The sequence below is a fragment of the Eulemur rufifrons genome, chromosome 14 (assembly GCF_041146395.1).
Source record: "Eulemur rufifrons isolate Redbay chromosome 14, OSU_ERuf_1, whole genome shotgun sequence".
NCBI lineage: Eukaryota > Metazoa > Chordata > Mammalia > Primates > Lemuridae > Eulemur > Eulemur rufifrons.
In genome coordinates this window covers 21955403-21974361 of record NC_090996.1, presented here as the reverse complement: position 1 = coordinate 21974361, position 18959 = coordinate 21955403, and the positions used below count along the sequence as shown (strand labels likewise).

Below are 18959 nucleotides of genomic sequence, written 5' to 3'. Positions count from 1 at the left end.
GCTTTTGGTAACAAGCAGGATCCGGTGGCTCTGGCATTGGATCCAGGCCTGTGACTGTGTCTTACCCAGAGGGTAAGAAACAAACTTGGCGGTTGACACTGATTTTCAAACTGTCAGTGGAGAAATCAACGTGTGGGTGGTGTATTAAGGAAAAGAATAAACAGAAAGAAAAACAAAAGACATAAGTAGAATAGAAAATAGCAAGACTGCATCGTACGAAGTATAAGGCTAAGTACAGTTTCCCTGAAATTTTAATTTCCATTTTCTCCATGTATACTAGGCTAGGCTGTAAGTATATTTCCTGCTTTCTTAGCTGTCAAGAAAGTGCCAAAGCCTCAGATCTAGACAACAGCACACTTAGTGGACAGAGCTGTCGAGAATAATTGAAATTGTTCGGTTGAGCTAAAAATATTTTTAAATTAATTTGTTTTACGTTGAAAGCAATCCAGCTTTGTAAAAAGTTTAAACAGTATAGAAGTGTACAAATTTTTAAAAAGTACCCTCTACGCCTAGCTCCCAGCTCCACGACTGCCCATTCTAGGTGTGTGCAGGTCCCATGGATCCTTCAGGAAAGTTTTATTGCAGTACAGGTGTCCTCTTTTTCTTCTAACCCAAATGAGGTCACCATAACATACCTGCTCTTCTGCAGCTTTTTAAATTTAACAGTTTTCCTTGACTTTTTTTTCCCTTTAACTCTGGACTCTGGCTGTATTGAGATAGAGTACACATGGCTTACAGTTCACCCATTTGAAGTGTACAATTCAATGGTTTTTAGTATATTCACAGTCATGCAACTAACACCACATTCAATTTTAGAACATTTTCAAAAGAAACCCTATGCCCATTAGCAATCATCCACATTTCCCCTTAACCACCCCTGCCCTAACCCCAGCACCAGGCAACCATAAATCTACTTTCTGTTTCTATAGATTTGCCTTCTTTGTATATTTCATATAAATGGAATCATGCAATATGTGTAGTCTTTTGTGACTGTCTTCTTTCATGTGACGTAATGGTTTTAAGTTTCATCCATGTCGGAGCACATTATCATTATTTCATTTTGTTAGCTGCCTGATAACATTCCGGTATATGAATATATCACATTTTGTTTATCCATTCACTGGCTGGTGGACAATTGGGATGTTTTCTCTTTTGGATATTATGAATAATGCTATGAACATTTGTGTACAAGTCTTTCTTTTTTTTTTTTTTTTTGAGACAGGGTCTTGCTCTGTTGCCCAGACTAGAGTACAGTGGCATCATCGTAGCTCACTGCAACCTTAAACTCCTGGGCTCAAGCCATCCTCCTGCCTCAGCCTCCCAAGTAGCTGGGACTGCAGACACACACCACTATGCCTGGCTAATTTTTTTTTCTATTTTTTGTAGAGGTGGGGTCTTCCTCTTGTTTGGGCCACAAGATTTTCTGTGGGCATATGTTTTCATTTCTCTTGCTTATATACCTAGAAGTGGAATTGCTGGATCACATGGTAACTCCATGTTTAACTTTTTGAGAAATTCCCAGACTGTTTTCTAAAGTGGCTGCACCATTTTACATTCCACCAGCAGTGCATAAGGCTTCTAATTTCTCCACATTCTTGCTGACCCTTGTTATTTTCTATTCTTTAAATTATATCCATCTTAGTGGGTATAACTTTCATTTGTTTTTCCCTAATGCCTAATGATGTTGAGCATCTTTTCATGTGCTTATTGGCCATGCATGTATCTTCTTTAGAGAAATGTCTATTCAAACCCTTTGCCTATTTTTTTTTTTTTTTAAGAGACAGGGTCTTGCTCTGTCACCTAGGCTGGAGTGCAGTGGTGTGATCATAGTTCCCTACAGGCACATGCCATCATGCTGAGCTAACTTTTATATTTTTTATAGAGACAGGGTCTCACTATGTTGCCCAGGCTGGTCTCGAACTCCTGGCCTCAAGCCATCCTCCTTCCTTGGCCTCCCAAGGTGCTGGTATTATAGGTGTGGGCCACCGCGCCCAGCCGGAGCTTCCCCTTTCTAACGGTCAAACGGTATTTCAGGGTGTAGAAAGAAATACTGTAATTTTTAACAAGCCTGTATTGATGGACTTTTGGGGCTGCTGGCTTTTTTTGTTTGTTTGTTTGTTTTCTGTAACTGATCATGCTGCAGAGAACATTCTTGGGGCACTCACTCATTCTGGGGAAGTGTTTTCAGCGCCTTCTCTGTGCCAGGCACTCTTTGAGGCACTGGGCATATGGACAATAACAAAGTAAATAGAATGACTTCAGCCTGGGAAGATCTCTGTGAAGAAATGAAAAGGGTGACGTGCTGGGAAGCGACTGGATATGCGTGTGGAGGGGGTGGTCTTTGACTTGGGGATTCAGGGAAACTTGCTCTAAAGAGGTGACCTTCAAGCTGGGATCTAAATTATGAGAAAGAACCCGCTGTGGGAAGTTGTTTCAGGCAAAAGGAAGAGCAAGTACAAAGGCCCTGAGGCAGGGATGGGTTTGATGTGTTCCCAGAACAGCAAGAAACCCAGTGTGCCTGGAGAGCGGCCAGGACTGCAGGAGGAGGTGGGCAGGAGGCCAGATGAACGCAGCTCTTGTTGCCTTAATAAGCCATTTGGATTTTATTATAAATATGAAGGGAAGCTGCTGGGGGTGTTAAGCAGAGGAGAGCCTTGATCTGATTTATTTTCTAGAAAGAGCACTCTGGTTGCTTAAGCAGCAGTTCTTTTCCCCACCTTGTTCCGACATTTCCAAGTGCTGATTTCTTAGAAGTGGAATTACTGGGTCGACAGGTTTGGACGTTTAAAATGTTCCTGGATGCTGCCAGCTGCCTCCCCCGAAGTTAGCTCTAGGTTTTACTGAGTGTGCCGGCTCTTGCATTGGGGGTGAGGTGCCCAGCGAGCTCTCACCCTCGGGGCAGCAGCACCCACTCTCTGGCTCTTGTTCCTTTGCAGGACCTTCGCCACTGCATTTGCCCAGTAACTCTGGCTGTACCACGTGCCCCTTGGGTAAAACGGACACCCCAGGAACATGGCAGACGAAGACCTCATCTTCCGCCTGGAAGGCGTTGATGGCGGCCGGTCCTCCCAGGCTGACCATGATGGAGATTCTGATGTGGACAGCGATGATGAAGACGGTTACTTCATCTGCCCCATCACTGAGGACCCTAGATCAAACCAGAATGTCAATTCCAAGGTTGATAACTACTACAGCAACCTAATGAAAAGTGAGAGGTATGGCTCCAGCGAGTCCCCGGCAAGCTCCTTCCATGTCAAGGTGAGTGAACCACCTGTTCCACCTACCACAAGGGATGGTAGGTTGGGGTCTTCCCTGTGTTTCCCAAACCTAGCCTGTGCTCTGAATTCTAGATCTAAGCATATACTTGTTAAGGTGGGAGGATTTTATTGGTTAGAAACAAGTGTCATTACCTTGGAGCAATGTTTTTCAAATAGCTTCTGGGTTGTGAAAATCTTTTAGTGAGTCTTACCCAACTCTTTTGCTTTTTTTAAGAAATGGGACAGAACAGAATGAAATAGAAAATATTGGAGAACGCTGCAAATTGTAAAGATCTTCTTTCTTTTTTTTTTTTTCTCCAAGAGACAGGGTCTCACTCTGTCACTCAGGCTGGAGTGTGGTGGCATGATCGTATCTCACTGCAACCTCAAACTCCTGGGCTTAAGCGATCCTCCTGCCTCAGCCTCTCCAGGGGCTGGGACTAGGACTACAGGCATGCACCACCCTACCTGGCTAACTTATTTATTTTTTTAGAGACAGAGTCTCTCTGTGTTGTCCAGACTGGTCTGAAACTCCTGGCCTCAGGCCTCCCATGTGGCTGGGGTTACAGGCGTGGCCTACCACGTCTGGCTTAAGATCTTATTTCTTTTTTTTTTTTGAAATTTTTTTTTTATTTTTTTTTATTTCATCTTATTGTTATGGGGGATACAGAATTGCAGGTTACATACGTTGCCCATGTACCGCCTTTCCCCCCAAGTCAGAGCTCCAGGCGTGTCTGATCCCCAGACAGTGCGCATTGCACCCATCATGTAGGTATATATCCTCCCTTCCCAAGATCTTATTTCTCGAACACAGATAATGTACACATTCACATACATGACCTTGGTGAATATATCACTTGCTTATGGTCAGTGCCCCAATGTATCATTTTAAAGTAATGGAACAGAGCAGAATAGATATTGGAGAGCACTACGAAGTCTGAAGATCTTATTGTCGAAACATATGTACACACCTGTTCACATACGCACATTTGGTAACTATACTGATTGTTGATGATCAGCCTCTTGTGTACACATTGTTAATTTTTTTTTAAAAAATTACTTACCAACACACTTTTATTGAAAACCATTTGGTAGGTGCCAGCCTGGGTACTTTGACATGTGAGAAATAAATGCAATTGTAATTCATACCATGTATCTGTCACTGGGCTACGCATTGCATACAGAGAGGCAAGCAACAATGTTTTCCAGACCTAAGAGTCTTCCCATTTATCCAGCAGAGACATCGAGGTAAAGAAAAAAAGTATGATAAGCTATTACTTTGATACAAATATGTCTTAGGAGCACTGAAAAAATGATCTCCTTTTACATTGACAGCCATCCTGTGTGGTTACAATGGCGAGGGATAGACTAATTCTTGTTAATCATTATTTTTGGCACAATACCTAGTGTTGTGTGTTGCACAACGTAGATGCTTAACAAATGTTACTTCTCTTTCTGTTCCCACATTCCAGCACGTGGCCCCAACAATTTGTCATTGACTATGAGAATTAATGGTTTTTAAAACCTTTCCGTGGATTAACTACCTTTTGCCAAATTTGTTTACTAGTAAAAACTCACTGGAAGGTTTCTGCCTCTCGTGTCTTCTACATTTGTCCAGTTTGGGCTTAAATGTTCTGATATCCCTGCATGTGTGCAGATCACTACAAGGATGTGGTATAAAATGTGGTTCTTCATGTTGATTGTGGTCACACAGCCACTGTTTAGGATCGGACCTCCTTCTCTGGGCTGAGGGACAGGGTACTTACTGTGTTGGGGATCTGTGTTCAGACCATGGCAAAGCTGGTAGGCATCAGGGAGAGGGGGAAAGGCAAACATTTTATTGGGCTTTGTGTAATAACGGGTAAGGAAAAACTAAAAAATGCAATAGTGTTATCCTTATTTAGTCCTCACAAACGGTAAGTATCTGTACTGTAAGCTAAATCCCTATTACCATTTTGGGATTTGAAATTAAAACTATTCTTCTATAGTTTCCGATTTAATCTGTTTTTAGAAAACTACCAATTTGAGTTCTTGGAGACAGTTGGATCATTTTTTCCTTTCGGGGCCAGAGTTCGAGCTGAAGTCACTCTGGGGCAGGCAGCTCCAGAAATAGCTCCAGGGGTCTCCTCTGGGCTTGGGGGCCCCTGACGAGGCAGGTTTCCACTTTGCACATTTCCGGTCCTAAAGCAGCTGTGAAATGCACACCGAGGCCAGGGAGGGCAGCTCGACTGCCCACTGGGAAGGTCTATTTATAGACCGTGGTCCTCACAGAATGCTGTGTTTACATTACAGCAGAGATGACAGTTCCATGTGATTTGACTTTAAAACAGTACATGTATATATTTTATATATGTGTATACATACATACAGAGAGAGAGAGTTTGTGTGTGTGTGTGTGTGTGTGTGTAAAAAAATCCATGAAAAGCGCTTGGCACAGTGCTGGTCCATAATAAAGACAAAAATGTTAGCAATTTTTTATATATCACTAAGTAAAAAGGCAAGTTGAAATATAATATGATTTTTTTTTTGTGGGGCGGGGAGACAGGGTCTTGCTCTGTCGCCCTGGCTAGAGTGCAGTGGCGTGGTCATAGCTCCCTGCACCCTCAAACTTGTGGGCTCAAGTGATCCTCCTGCCTCGGCCTGCCTAGTAGCTGGGATTACAGGTGTGCACCACCATGCCCAGCTAATTTTTCTATTTTTTGTAGAGACGGGCAGGGTCTTGCTCTTGCTCAGGCTGGTCTCGAACTCCCAACCTCAAGCAGTCCTTCCACCTGGGCCTCCCAGAGCGCTAAGATTATTGGTGTGAGCCACCTTGCCCAGCCTGATCCCACTTTTATTAAAATATATATATACAGTGATATATACATATTAGTATTTATGTATCAAAAACTATTTGAAGGAAGAATTTGTATCTAATAGTTAATGGTGATTTTCTCCGGGGGTTGGGGGATATGGGGCCATTAAAAGGCACTTTGATTATCTATATTATGTATATATTTATACTTTCTAAACTTTTAAAGCTACATGTGTGCATTACTTGTGTGGAGAAAAAGATGTTTTTAAAAGAAGGAAAAAAAGCAAAATAACCAGGTAACGCCTCTCCCCTAAACAAACACATTGATAAAGAGCTCCCTCCTCAAAGTGCATCACTTCTACAAGGCCAAGTTCAGCATCCTCTCTTAGGATGAAAGCCTCCACCAGGTTCCTAGGAGACCTTCTGGGCTCTGTTCACCCCCACCACACGTCTGGAAACTCCTGGAATGGGCTTCCCTTGTTCACATCTCTGCTTGAAACCTCTTTCAGCTGATGTCTCAGTCTGTTAAAATGACAGTCCTGGCTCCTCCAGAACCCAGGTTTAAGACATCTTTCCTGGCCCTCTCTGCATTTCCTGGGGCGTTTAGCAGACCTCTCTGTGCATGTGTCATTCTGCAGTGTCATTGTTTGTTTGAGTCGGTGCCTGCCTGCAAGGCTAGGGGCTGTGTCTGACGGCATCTCTGTTCCCTTGACTTGCACATAGTGGGCACTTGGTAAAAAGTTTGTCTACAGCCAGGATGTAGCTCTTCCTTTCCTACCCTTTGGGCTCTGTTGGGTTACTGTCGCCTGGGGCGACTTCAGAGGGAGAACCCAGCTTAGTTTTCCAAACCGCATTCCCCCTGGCACTCCACAGACCTAAGTATTTTTTTTGTTTACTGTCTGCCTGGCAACCTGGCTGTTTCACCAGAATGGCCCCTGGCCTTCCTCCAAGGGACATGCCCGCAGGTGCTGGGTGTGGGTTGTGAAAGGTCAGGCTGTGTCACTGCCAAGGCCCAGCCTCCGCCCATGTTCCTCTGAGATATGGCGGAATCACTTAAGGGGCCACCCTCCCAGGCAGCCAAACAAAGGATGTTTACAGAGTTTATCGTAACATGGGAAAGTGCTTCTGCTCCAGGGTTAAATTATAGAAGAGTATAACGTAGTTATACCTCTGTGAGACATGTACGTGCGCACGCGCACACACTCACGCACACACACACACACACACATATACACACGCACACACGCCTGGGAGGAAGCACATCAACATGCCAATAGGGATTGTCTTTGGATAGAACAGGAGTGACTTTCTTTTCTCCTTCTCTGTCATGTCTCTATTTTCTAGACTAAGCATACATGGCATATATATTTTTAAATTTTTTAATAAGGTAAGAAATTTTATTTTCATCATTCATACTTATTTTAGAGACAGGGTCTCACTGTGCTGCTCAGGCTGGAGTGCAGTGGCATGATCATAGCTCCCCGCAACCTCGAACTCCTGGGCTCAAGTGATTCTTGCACCTCAGTCTCCCAAGTAGCTGAGACTACAGGCATGTGCCACCACACCCAGCTAATTAAATAAATTTTTTTTTTCGTAGAGACAGGGTCTCACTATGTTGCTCAGGCTGGTCTTGAACTCCTGGCCTCAAGCCGTCCTCCCAAAGGAGGCGTGAGCCACTGTGCCCAGCCCAGAAATTTTATCTTTTAAAAATTGTTTTCCTTGGCTGGGTGTGGTGGCTCATGCCTGTAATCCTAGCACTCTAGGAGGCTGAGGTGGGAGAATTGCTTGAGCTCAGGAAGTTGAGACCAGTTTGAGCAAGAACGAAACCCCGTCTCTACTAAAAGTAGAAAAATTAGCCAGGCATCATGGTTGCATGCCTATAGTCCCAGCTAACTGGGAGGCTGAGGCAGGAGGATCGTTTGAGCCCAGGAATTTGAGGTTGCTGTGAGCTATGATGATGGCACTGCAGTCTAGCAGCAGCGACAGAGCAAGACTCTGTCTCAAAAAAAAAAAAAAAAATTGTTTTCCTGGTCTGAGATCTTGGTAATCATTCAACGTCAACACATATAGATCACCTCTTTTTTTTTTTAAAGTGTGCATTAAATTGTATTTCATTACATGACATTATCTTAAGAAGGGATGTTAAGAAGGATGTTGAGGTTGTTTTTCCTATTACAAATAGTGCTGTATTAAATATCTTCATATATATGGATACACACACACACACATATATAAGGAACTTTTAAAATACACATATTTTATAATCCCAGCTACTTGGGAGGCTGAAGTGGGAGGATCACTTGAGCCCAGGAGTTTGAGATCTGCCTGGGCAACAAAGTGAAACCTCACTTAAAAAAAGACCCTCAAAACCATGTATTTTATAGTATGTAAATAATATACATACAAGGCAAAATGAATTCAAACCATGTAAGTGGTATACATTGAGAAGCAGGCTTTCCACCTCTGAGCCTTGCTTCCCTGGGCGATGTCCTTCTTGAATGTTCCTTGCATATACAAGCATTTATATGCATGTGACCCCCCCCCCCTTTTCTTTTTCACAGAAATGTCACAAACCTGTTCTGCACCCTTGTGGCCAACTTCTGTATTGGCCCACTGCACTGCCCTGAGCCAGAACTTCCGTAACATTTGCTGTGGCCCAGGTGTGTCTACGTGCCTTAGTCTTACCAAGTCATTTAGTCTGTGCAGCAAGCCTGTGATGACTGACATTTTGCCAGGTAGTAAACTTGAGGCTCGGAGGCCTTAAGTCACTTGCCCTGGTCAATAGACGGGCCATGTCTGAACGTAGGCAATCTTGCTCCAGAATGGATGCTCTTAATCACTGCAGTATGTCTTCTCACTTACTTTGTTGTTTTGTTTTTTATCTTTAATGGCTTAATATCATTTCATTGTTGGAAGCATCATAATAAATTTAGCCAGTCCCTCATTGAAGGGCACGTAGGTTGTTTCCAGTCTTGTCCTGACACAAATAGTGCTTCCTGGTGCATGTGTCTTTGTACCCATGAAGGGGGTGTGCCTGCCCGAGGACTCCCCAGAGATGGACTGGCTGGGGCAAAATGTTTGTGTGTCTAAACTTGGCTGGGTGTTGCAATTGCTCTTCAAAGAGGTTATACCAACGCACGTGCCCCCACGATGTATGGGCATACCTGCTTCCCACGCCCTTGTTGGCCAACCTTGGTGTTTACACTCATGCTTGTAACCCACCTAGGGTGGCTCTAACAGTTTGGTCAAAGAACAGGGATCACCCCGGAAGGTGCCCAAGGAGACAGTGTCTGATGACTCACTGGGGAGACAGGCATCTCTGTCGCCCAAGCCCCGGGAGGCCCCACCCTGTCAGCCTTGTGTTCCTGCCCATGCTGCTGACCACGGGAAGTGCTGGCACACTCAGAGGAGGTTGGGATTTTTTGTGCTCTAGGAGTGCAGGATCAGGAAGTGAAGCTTAGGCAGCCTTGGTCCAAAATGCTTTGGAACTTTCAGCAACATAAGAGCCTGCTGGGCAGATGAAGAAAAAGGAATAATGCTGGCATTAGGCAAGAAGCCACCCACTGACCTGGTGTCTGGAACACACGAGGAGACTAAGGTTTGAGCCCAGCTGTAGGGACCCTTCTTTCTAAAGGAATGTGTATGTGCTAAAGTCCTTTGTGGAAATGTGCTAGAGTATTTATTAATGAGGGTCCCCTTTTATTTATTTCAAAAAAATTTCAAGCAGATACATTAAAATATAATTCCCATAGCATACAGTTTACCCACTTAAAATGTACAATTCAATAGATTTTAATATATTCATAAAATTATGCATCCATCACCACAACCAATTTTTAAAATTTATTTTTGAGACAGGGTCTCATTGTGTTGCCCACATTGAACTCAAACCCCTGGGCTCCAGTGATCCTCCTACCTCAGCTTCCCCGGTAGTTAGGATTACAGGTATGAGCCTCCCTACAACCAATTTTAGAACATTTTCATTACCCCAAAAAGAAAGACCATGTCCCTTAGCCATCCCCCGCTAATATCCACATCCCGCCCAGCCCCAGGCAACTGCCAATCTACTTTTCTGTCTCTCTGGAGTTGCCTATTCTGAACATTTCACGTGAATAGAATCATACACTATGTAGCCTTTTGTATCTGGCTTCTTTCACTTAGCATAATGTTTTCAAGGTCCGTCCACGTTGTGGCGTATATTAGTACTTCAGTCCTTTTATTGCTGCATAATATTCCATTGTATAGATAGACCGCATTTTAAAAATCCATTCGTGGTGGACATTTGAGTCGTTTCCACCTTTTGGGCTATTATGAGCAATGCTGCTGTCGTGAGGGTGTATGTTTTCATTTCTCGTGGGTCGATACCGAGGAGCGGAATTGCTGTGTCGTGTGGTAACGCAACGTTTAGTCTCTCGTTCTTGTGAAAGAACAAGCAACTGGGACTTGGCAGGCTTGGGCTGAGTCCTGGGTCTGTTATTTCCCGGATCCCACCCATCAGGGGAGATCAGTTGCAGCTCCTCTTTGCAACAGACAGTGATTTCTTTAGGATTTTTAGTTTAGTTTCTTTTACCATTTTTTAAATTCATCTTAGAGGTATTCCATGTTCCTTGCAGAAAACAGTGAAAGTGAGAATAATTGCTATTAAGGTCTTGGTGTATTTCAGACCTTTTTGTATTTCAGTATAAATACCATTGCAAATAAATAAATATGGAGTTTTTATTCTTACAGGATGATGGTTTATATGCTCTTCAGTAACCAGTTTTTAATAGTTCATATCTTTCAACATCAGTAAATATGGATCTAGTCTGTCATTTTTTTAATGGTTTATCATTGCGTGAATATACTACAGTTTCTTTAGACATTGCTCTTAAGGCATACTTAAGGCAGTTTCCAATTTTTTCCTACCATATTCAGTGCCAGATTCCACTGATAATTGTACTAAATCTCCAAAGGCCTGCAGCACAGAGAGGGGCAGCCACATAGCACCGTTGGCCTCTTCCCGTCCCTGAGCCTGGCTGTGTGTCCCCACTTGTTCCTGCTGCTTTAATTCGCCCCTGGCTTTGGTTTAAGCACTTTACCCTCCTCCAGGAGGGGAGAGGAGTCGGGCTGTCTCAGAGCTGTATTTCTTAAAGTTTACGGAAGTGATGACGGGAAAGCAAACGTATTTTACAACAGTCGATGTTTCAAGAAGGGAGGCCTCATGAGTCACTGGAGAGGGGGATGCCTTGATTGCTGTGATAGTGGCAAGAATAATGATAACATAGAATGTTTTTGCTGTTGTTACCATTTTTATGTGCCAAAGAAATTGCAAACACATTACCTGCCCATCTGGCCTCATTCCTGCATATTCCAGGAAATATATTATCATTACTATTATTCAACTTTTATTTTTATTTTGTATTCTCAGGCTTCGAAGAATCAAAGCCTTTGTATTCTCTAGCCAGGGTTGTATTTTTGTTTTTTATGAAACACCCGTGGCCTCCTGCTCTGCATAGGATTAATTAGCCCACTCAACAGCTGAGTTCTAGAATCTTTAGAACTAGAAAATATTGGAGCTAGCGTGGCCTTAAGGATCATCTAACTCAGTGATTTTTTTTGTTGTTGTTCATTAACTTTGATTTACACAATGCAATACCTAAATACATTCTCATTATAAAAAAAATGCAGTGTAGATAAAGCTGAAGTCACTTGATCACCCTCTTATACCCTCTGTTCTCAGAGATAACTATTATATTTGGTGTAAATCACTTTTCAGACCTCTTTCTATATATTTACGTATAAATATACGTTTATGTATATGTCTACAGATACATCCTTAGAAAATCCATGGTATTGATTTGTGGGTTTCCTTCACCAGTAAATGGTGTCATAGTGTTTATATCGTTCTGCAACTTGCTTTTTTCCCCCCTAAACAATAAGTCTAAGAAATTGCCCATGTGAGCACCTCGTTCTGAGTATACCAAACGTGTATGACCATCCCCCTATAGGCAGGCAGGTTGTGTGCACTGCTGGACCATTATAACATTATAAGCACTGACTGTCCTTGGGCCAGGTCACTTGGGCACACCTGGGGAGGTGATGGGAATGGCTGGGTCACAAGTCAGTGCAGGAGAAGGTTCACAGCCACTGCTAGATGGCTCTGCAAGGTGGCAATACCTGCCTTCATTCCCCTCGAGGTGTCTGAGACTCTCCACTTCCCAGGCCTCTATTAGCACATTTTTCCTGACCCACAGTTTCTGGGGGGAGCGTATCTACCCCAGGTCCAGGGGCTACGGAAGACATTGCCCACCAGTAGCCCAAACCTTCTTCATCCTCATTTGTAAACAAGGAGGTGGAAGTTCCCACAGCTAGTCAGTGTGGGCTGGAAGCAGGGTTAAGGGCCCCAAATGTTAGTACAGGACTTTTTATATTGTGCTTTTTAATAAAAAATCAGTTGCCTCAAACCCACCTGTTGCCAATAAGGCGTGGCATGATTCTTTTCTGCGTTTGGGGAAAAAAGGTAATTTTGACCCTGTGAAATACTACACCCTCTAATTCTGAAATACTTTGTTCCTTGACTGGTTTTTGTGGCTCGTGCCATGGCATCCAGCCAGGAGGTAATTTCGTTGGTAATCCTCGTTGAATGGGGAGGCCCCTGCCACTGGCGGCTTAGGGAGTGGCAGAGTCACTGTTTGAGAGAGGCACAGTCGGAGTCACGTGTGTCAGGCAGAGAGCAGGGCACCTGTGTAGACACACTCAGGAGAGCGGCTTGCTGACTTCTCAGCACACCGCCCGCTCCCTGACAAGTGGGGGTCAAAGGCTGTCCCTGCCACTCACAGCCGCTGGAATACGAGAAGAGACCGTGGCACTTTAAAGTATGGGGATTGGAATAAAGAAAATGTTTTAGATGTACACATGTCTGCTGTGGGGTTATTTATAACAGGGAAAACTCCGTGACAAGCTCAAAGACTAATGGTGGAGAACCACAGGTGAATAGATAGTAACGATAAACTCATCCTGTGGATTATTACCCAACTGTTAAAGCAGGTCGGAACTAACTTGTAAATTTTACAATTGTTTGATGTAATGCTTGTGTTTGAAAAAACATTTAAGTGACTTGTTCACTGCTTCTCGGAGTATACTTAGGAGAACTTTCTTGGAGGCGAACTCGGTAATTTCTAAATTTTAAATGTGATGCAGCAGTTACGTTTCCAAAATAATAGGTCACACCTGAGTTCGTGCACAAAGATTTAGTTATGAGGGAATGTTCACTTCAGCACTGTTTGTACTAGGAAATGTTGGAGAGAATCCAGATATTCATGAACTAGAAGTTAGACAAAGACCTTAAGGTCCGTTCATACAATTATGTATCTGGCAGCCGTGGGAAGGAAATGAGTCCACCCAGCCAGTCTGTACATATGACACGGAAAGATGTCCAAGATCCTGTGTGAAGGGGAACAAGATGCAGAGCAGAATGTGGTGTGGTCGTGTTGCTCTAAATACATCTTTGTGTTAACTGAGGCATAGGAAAAACTTGCAACATGTCTCCATCAACCATCAGCTGTGGTTTTCACAGGAAGCAGATTAGGAAGGACTCCCACTTCCTGGTCTAGAATTCTACAGTGCTTGCAGTGTTTACGTGAAGCAGACCATACTTGCGGAATTGGAGGAAGAAAGATCAAGATCACTCAATAAAGTATAAAGAACTGTTGGCCCATTCTCCTGAAAGGATAGGAATTCTATTTATTTACAGTGTGGATTCCAGTCGTATTACAAAATGCACATAAAAGTTCTGGTTGAGGACTAGTCCAAGGCATCGACTGTGGCTCTGATGGACGGCACAGGGTGCGTTGGATTTTTGTCTTCTGTGTTTTCCAAGTGTTTTCATGAAGCCTAATTGGCTTCCAGATTGGAAGAAAAGAATTACAGGCTTTGTTGTTTGGACTTGCAGAGATTAGAAAGCCCTGGGCTGTGTGTGTATGTTGTGGAAGGTCCAGCTCCTCTGCTGAGCCGCTTCTATTCTGAGCAGGGTCCTGGCAGAGGGGCCCGGGCTTGGGGGGTGGGTGAGGTGCAGCCCCGGTTGGGCTGAGTTCCTGGGAGGCTGGATTCCCGCAGAGGCTGGGGCAGCTGAGGGATGCCGGTGGGGTGTGGAGAAGTGTGGAATTGCTGTCCCTGTTTTTGTTTTTTAATTTTTTAATTTTAAAAATATTTATTTTAGAGATGGGGTCTTGCTATGTTGCCCAGGTTAGACTCAAACTTGTGGGCTCATAAAATGGGCTTTTAAAAACAAAGATGGGATTGTTCCATAATACAGGTTAGCAGCTTGTTCTCTTCTCTTGGACATCTTTCCCAGTTAACACTCAAAAAGCTCTGGTTCTAAGCAGGTTTTAAAAATTTGAGGGGTATTTTTGGGCATCACAATGATGGGGACGCTACTGCACAAGTGGGTGGAGGCCAGGGATGCTAGCAGCCCTGAGCTGGGCAGGGCAGCTCTGCACGATGGATCTTCCTGCCTCCCACAGGACCTTGGAATGTCTCGTGGGAATCAGTTCACAGTGGTCTGAGTCCAGAGCTTGATGCCAGGTTCCATGTAAAGGTAACATACCTTTGGCATGGTTCTGAGCTCAGCATGCTTATGTGTGTTATCTAAGGATTTCATGTGGGGCAGTAAAACGAGGTGTGTTAGGCAATATTTATTATAAAAAGGGGGCACTGGGTCTCCCTATAGAACAAATGCAGCCTTTTGGAAGGGCTGCTTAACCTTATTTTTTTTTTTTTTTTGAGACAGAGTCTCACTCTGTTGCCCAGGCTAGAGTGAGTGCCGTGGCGTCAGCCTAGCTCACAGCAACCTCAAACTCCTGGGCTCAAGTGATCCTCCTGTCTCAGCCTCCCGGGCAGCTGGGACTACAGGCATGCACCACCATACCTGGCTAATTTTTTCTATTTTTAGTTGTTTGGCTAATTTCTTTCTATTTTTAGTAGAGACGAGGTCTCACTCTTGCTCAGGCTGGTCTCAAACTCCTGAGCTCAAGCAGTCGTCCCACCTCGGCCTCTGCTTAACCTTTTAAATGGATGCAATCAAAATGTGTTTAACCAATCCCTGCACATGAACCTTTGGGCTAAATTCGATTCTGCATGATCACAATGAAACTTCTTATAAATATATGCTTGCACACTTGTGTTCATGTTTCTTCACGATCAATTCCTAGATGTAGCATTGGGTCTACATCTACTGGACCAAAATTAAGAAATACATTTTTTTTTTTTTTTTTCATTTTACTACACTGCTGGATTGCCTTTCAGAAAAGGTTTGGACCCACTGATGATCTGTGAGGATGCTCATTTCCCCACATCCTGGCCAGCACTCACTGAAATGTTTGTCGGTCTGAACGGGGGAATGGTGTCTTATTTTCACTCTCAACTTTTCCAGTTTCTAGTGAAATGGTGTTAGTTAAGATGCATCACTTCTGCCTACAGGAAGATTGTGCCTGTGAGAGCAAGTAGGGTCTTTGCGGGGTATGGAGTTGTGTTCCAGAAAGAATACTAGATGGGAGACCCTCTCTCTCACAGATGTTGTCTGTCCCCCAGAAGAAACAGCAGAGAGGGAGGAGGCTGGGCTGCAGTGTCCCTGAGGGCCCTGGTCTGAGCCTAACGCCACCTTTTTCCTTCTGCAGGAAGCCTGGAAGCATGCGATCGAGAAGGCCAAGCACATGCCCGACCCCTGGGCTGAGTTCCACCTCGAGGACATTGCCACAGAATGTGCTACTCGGCACAGGTCAGCAGCTTGTCCAGGGGCCTTAAGGAGTCCTGGGTGGTGGGGATGGGTCCTGCTTCTGCTGACAATCAGTGAGGCCCAAGTACCCTTGGGGGCCAGGAGATCCTTCTGCCTCAGCCTCCCGAGTAGTTGGGACTACAGGCATGTGCCACCATGCCTGGCTAATTTTTTCTATATATTTTTAGTTGTCCAGCTAATTTCTTTCCATTTTCAGTAGAGACAGGGGTCTGGCTCTCGCTCAGGCTGGTCTCGAACTCCTGAGCTCAAACCATCCTGCCGCCTCGGCCTCCCAGAGTGCTAGGATTACAGGTGTGAGCCATCACTCTGGCCACCTAAAACTTAACTACCGATCGCCTACTGTTGACCATAACATGCTAATAACATACAGTCAATTAAAACATAAATCAACTAGTGTCTACATATGTTTTATGCATTCATGACATACCTAGCTTTTAAATTTTTTATTATTTCTAGGCTATGAGGTTCATCTGTGAGTTTTCTTCAAATTGTTGCAAATCTCTAAAAAAATTTTCCGACATATTTGAAAAAACTCTGTATAAGATGCCCCGCACACTTCAAAGCCATGTTGCCCCAGGGTCAGCTGTGCTTGCCCAGGCCGGTGCCAGCCAGTTGGCAGGTCTGACGTCCTCTCCTTCCTCTGAGCCCGGAGGAGGTTACCTGCCAGGCCTCTGCTTGTTTTTCAAGCTCTGGGAAACCTGTTCCCACCGAGACTGGGAGTGTTCTGGAGCCTGCCCTAGCTGCAGGGTGGGCCAGGGCAGGCCTCTAACTAGAGCTAAGAACACCCCAGCCCAGAGGGAGGCTTTAGACTTCAGGGATTGCCTGAGCTGAGATTTCCACCAAGCAAACCTGTTTGAGGTGCAGCCAGGCCCAGGAGCTGATTTGCTCTGGGAAAGGAAAGATGAAAATGTTCTGGAACCCTCTCCAGCTCTCTCTCTGCCTTGGGTGTGCACCCATCTGTGGAAAAAACAAACTCAGTTTCTCCTACCGTAGTCTCACAACACAGCATGCTGCTGGGGCCCCAGGATGTGTGGGGATTTCTTCCCCCGGCAAACAAGCAGTTGGATCTGCAGGGGATGCCAGCCGGGTGTCCTCTGGTTCAATTCACTTTTTTTTTTTTTTCTTTTTTTTTTCAATTCACTTTTGATACCGTCTACCCAGGTAGCATCTGATCCCACAGGGTGCGGGCTCGGTCCCACGGGACTGCCCGCCACTTCGATTCCAGTCACAAGTCCCAGACCGTGTTATCTGTGTTCTGAGCAACCAGCTACAAATTGGGCTTCCCACAGCCTCCTCCCTGGGTTCAGTTAATTTGCTGGAGCAGCTCACAGAACTCAGGGAAACACTCGCTCACATTTACAGGTTTTTTACAAAGAATACAGAAGCATGGGACCAGGCATGTGGGAAGGGGCTCAGGGACTTCCATGTCCTCTCCAGGCATGCCACCCTCTGGAACCTTCCCTGTGTTTGGCTGTCTGGGAGCTCTCTGAACCCCGTCCTTTTGGGTTTTTATGGAGGCTTCATTGCGTAGGTGTGATTGACTAAACTATTGGCCATTGGTGATGAACTCAACCTTCAGCCTTCTCTCCTCCCTGGAGGTTTGGGGGGGGGGGGCGGTGCTGAGAGTCCAACCCCCTGATCCTGCCATGGTCTCTCTGGTGACCAGCCCCATCCTGAAGCCACCAAGGGGCTGCTGGTCACCAGCCATCTCATTAGCATACAGAAAGACATCCCTTTGGAGAGTCTAAGGACTTTCGGAGTTGTATGCTGGGAAACAGTGTCCGACACCAAATATATATATTTTACAATATCACAACCCAGTGTTGGGGCTCAGAAAATGATACCCAAAGTCAAGGCCTTAGAAACAGCATCAGAAGCAAAGCCTCTCTCTGACCTTCTGCCCTCCTGTCTCTCGTGCTTCGTTCTCTCCCAAGGCAGGTCACAGAAACCTGAACCCTTTTCGCCCAAAGCCAGCCACAAAACCTAAAAATACTACTCTAACCTTCCCCAAACTTTCTGCGTAACAGCTGGCCTTAAAGAAATTAAGATCTTGGTTCCAGAGGGGCCTTGCCCCATACTCGGGAGGAGGAAATGCTACAACAGAGAGGCCAAGGAGAATCTGAACAGACAAGCCATGCTGGGTTTCCCCACTCAGTCTGTGACCATCAGCTCTTGCCCTTTTTGTGCAGTCGCATTTCTCCACAGCTGTCCCAGCTTCATTGACCCTGGGCGTGAAATCTGGTAGCTTCCCCTGTATCTTTGGGTCTTTGTCCTGAAGGCTCCTGTGTCACGCAAAACTATGATCAAATTAATTCATCATGCTTTTGTCTCGTTAACCTGCCTTTTGTTATAGGGCTGTTGGCTGTGACCTTTGTGATGGCAGGAAAGGGATCACCCCCTATCTGTCCCTAAACTGGCGGCCCCTTTCCTGGCTGGATCAGAGGCAGGACCCTCTCCCGCCTCCGCCTGCACAGACAGTGGTCACTGCTTGGGAGATGCCCCGCTGCCTGGCAAGATTGAGGGCACTGTCGCCTCCCTTCCTGGGATGTCCATTCGTTACGTAGACCAGTTATAATCAGGATATTTATTTATTTGCTCAATCACTCATTCCCCACGGCTTTATTTATTAAGCATCCACACACAGCAGGCAGCATGAGGAAGACAGATGTGGGCCTGCTTTGTGGAGTCACCGTCCCTGGGGAAGCCCAAGACAGAGCAAGCCAGCAGGTGGCTTGGCCGCGAGTGCCGGGGAGACGGGGCCGGGGGTACGGTGGAGCCGGGGCTGGACCCTGGGGGCAGTGCGGAGCCCAGAAGGGTCTCGTGCCTTAGCCAGTGAGGGGACAGGATCGTATCAGGGACACTGTGCCCTTGGGTGGGCTCTGGTCTCTGCAGGTACAACGCTGTCACCGGGGAGTGGCTACAAGATGACGTTCTGATCAAGATGGCGTCTCAGGTGAGCAGGGCCCAGAGCCCCATGGGGACAGGGATGAGTGGGGACTTCCTCCAGCCGACTTCAGTCTGTGCACCCTGCCCTCCGCACCCGCTTTATTTAATTTTTTTTAACTTTGGGTATTCTTAATGTTATTGTTTATTTATTGTGTTTTTTGTAACAGCTTTAGTGAGGCATAATCCACAC

The 18959-nt window shown here is 45.2% G+C and overlaps 1 protein-coding gene across 1 annotated transcript in view; it reads left to right on the top strand.

Moving 5' to 3' along the window:
* Positions 1-18959, top strand: part of EEF2K (eukaryotic elongation factor 2 kinase) — a 56646-nt gene that overhangs the window by 9149 nt on the left and 28538 nt on the right. The window contains exons 2-4 of the mRNA XM_069486833.1: positions 2937-3258; positions 15705-15805; positions 18716-18776. Coding sequence (XP_069342934.1) covers positions 3013-3258; positions 15705-15805; positions 18716-18776 — 408 coding nt within the window. The 5' untranslated portion in view covers positions 2937-3012. The remainder of the gene's footprint in view (positions 1-2936; positions 3259-15704; positions 15806-18715; positions 18777-18959) is intronic.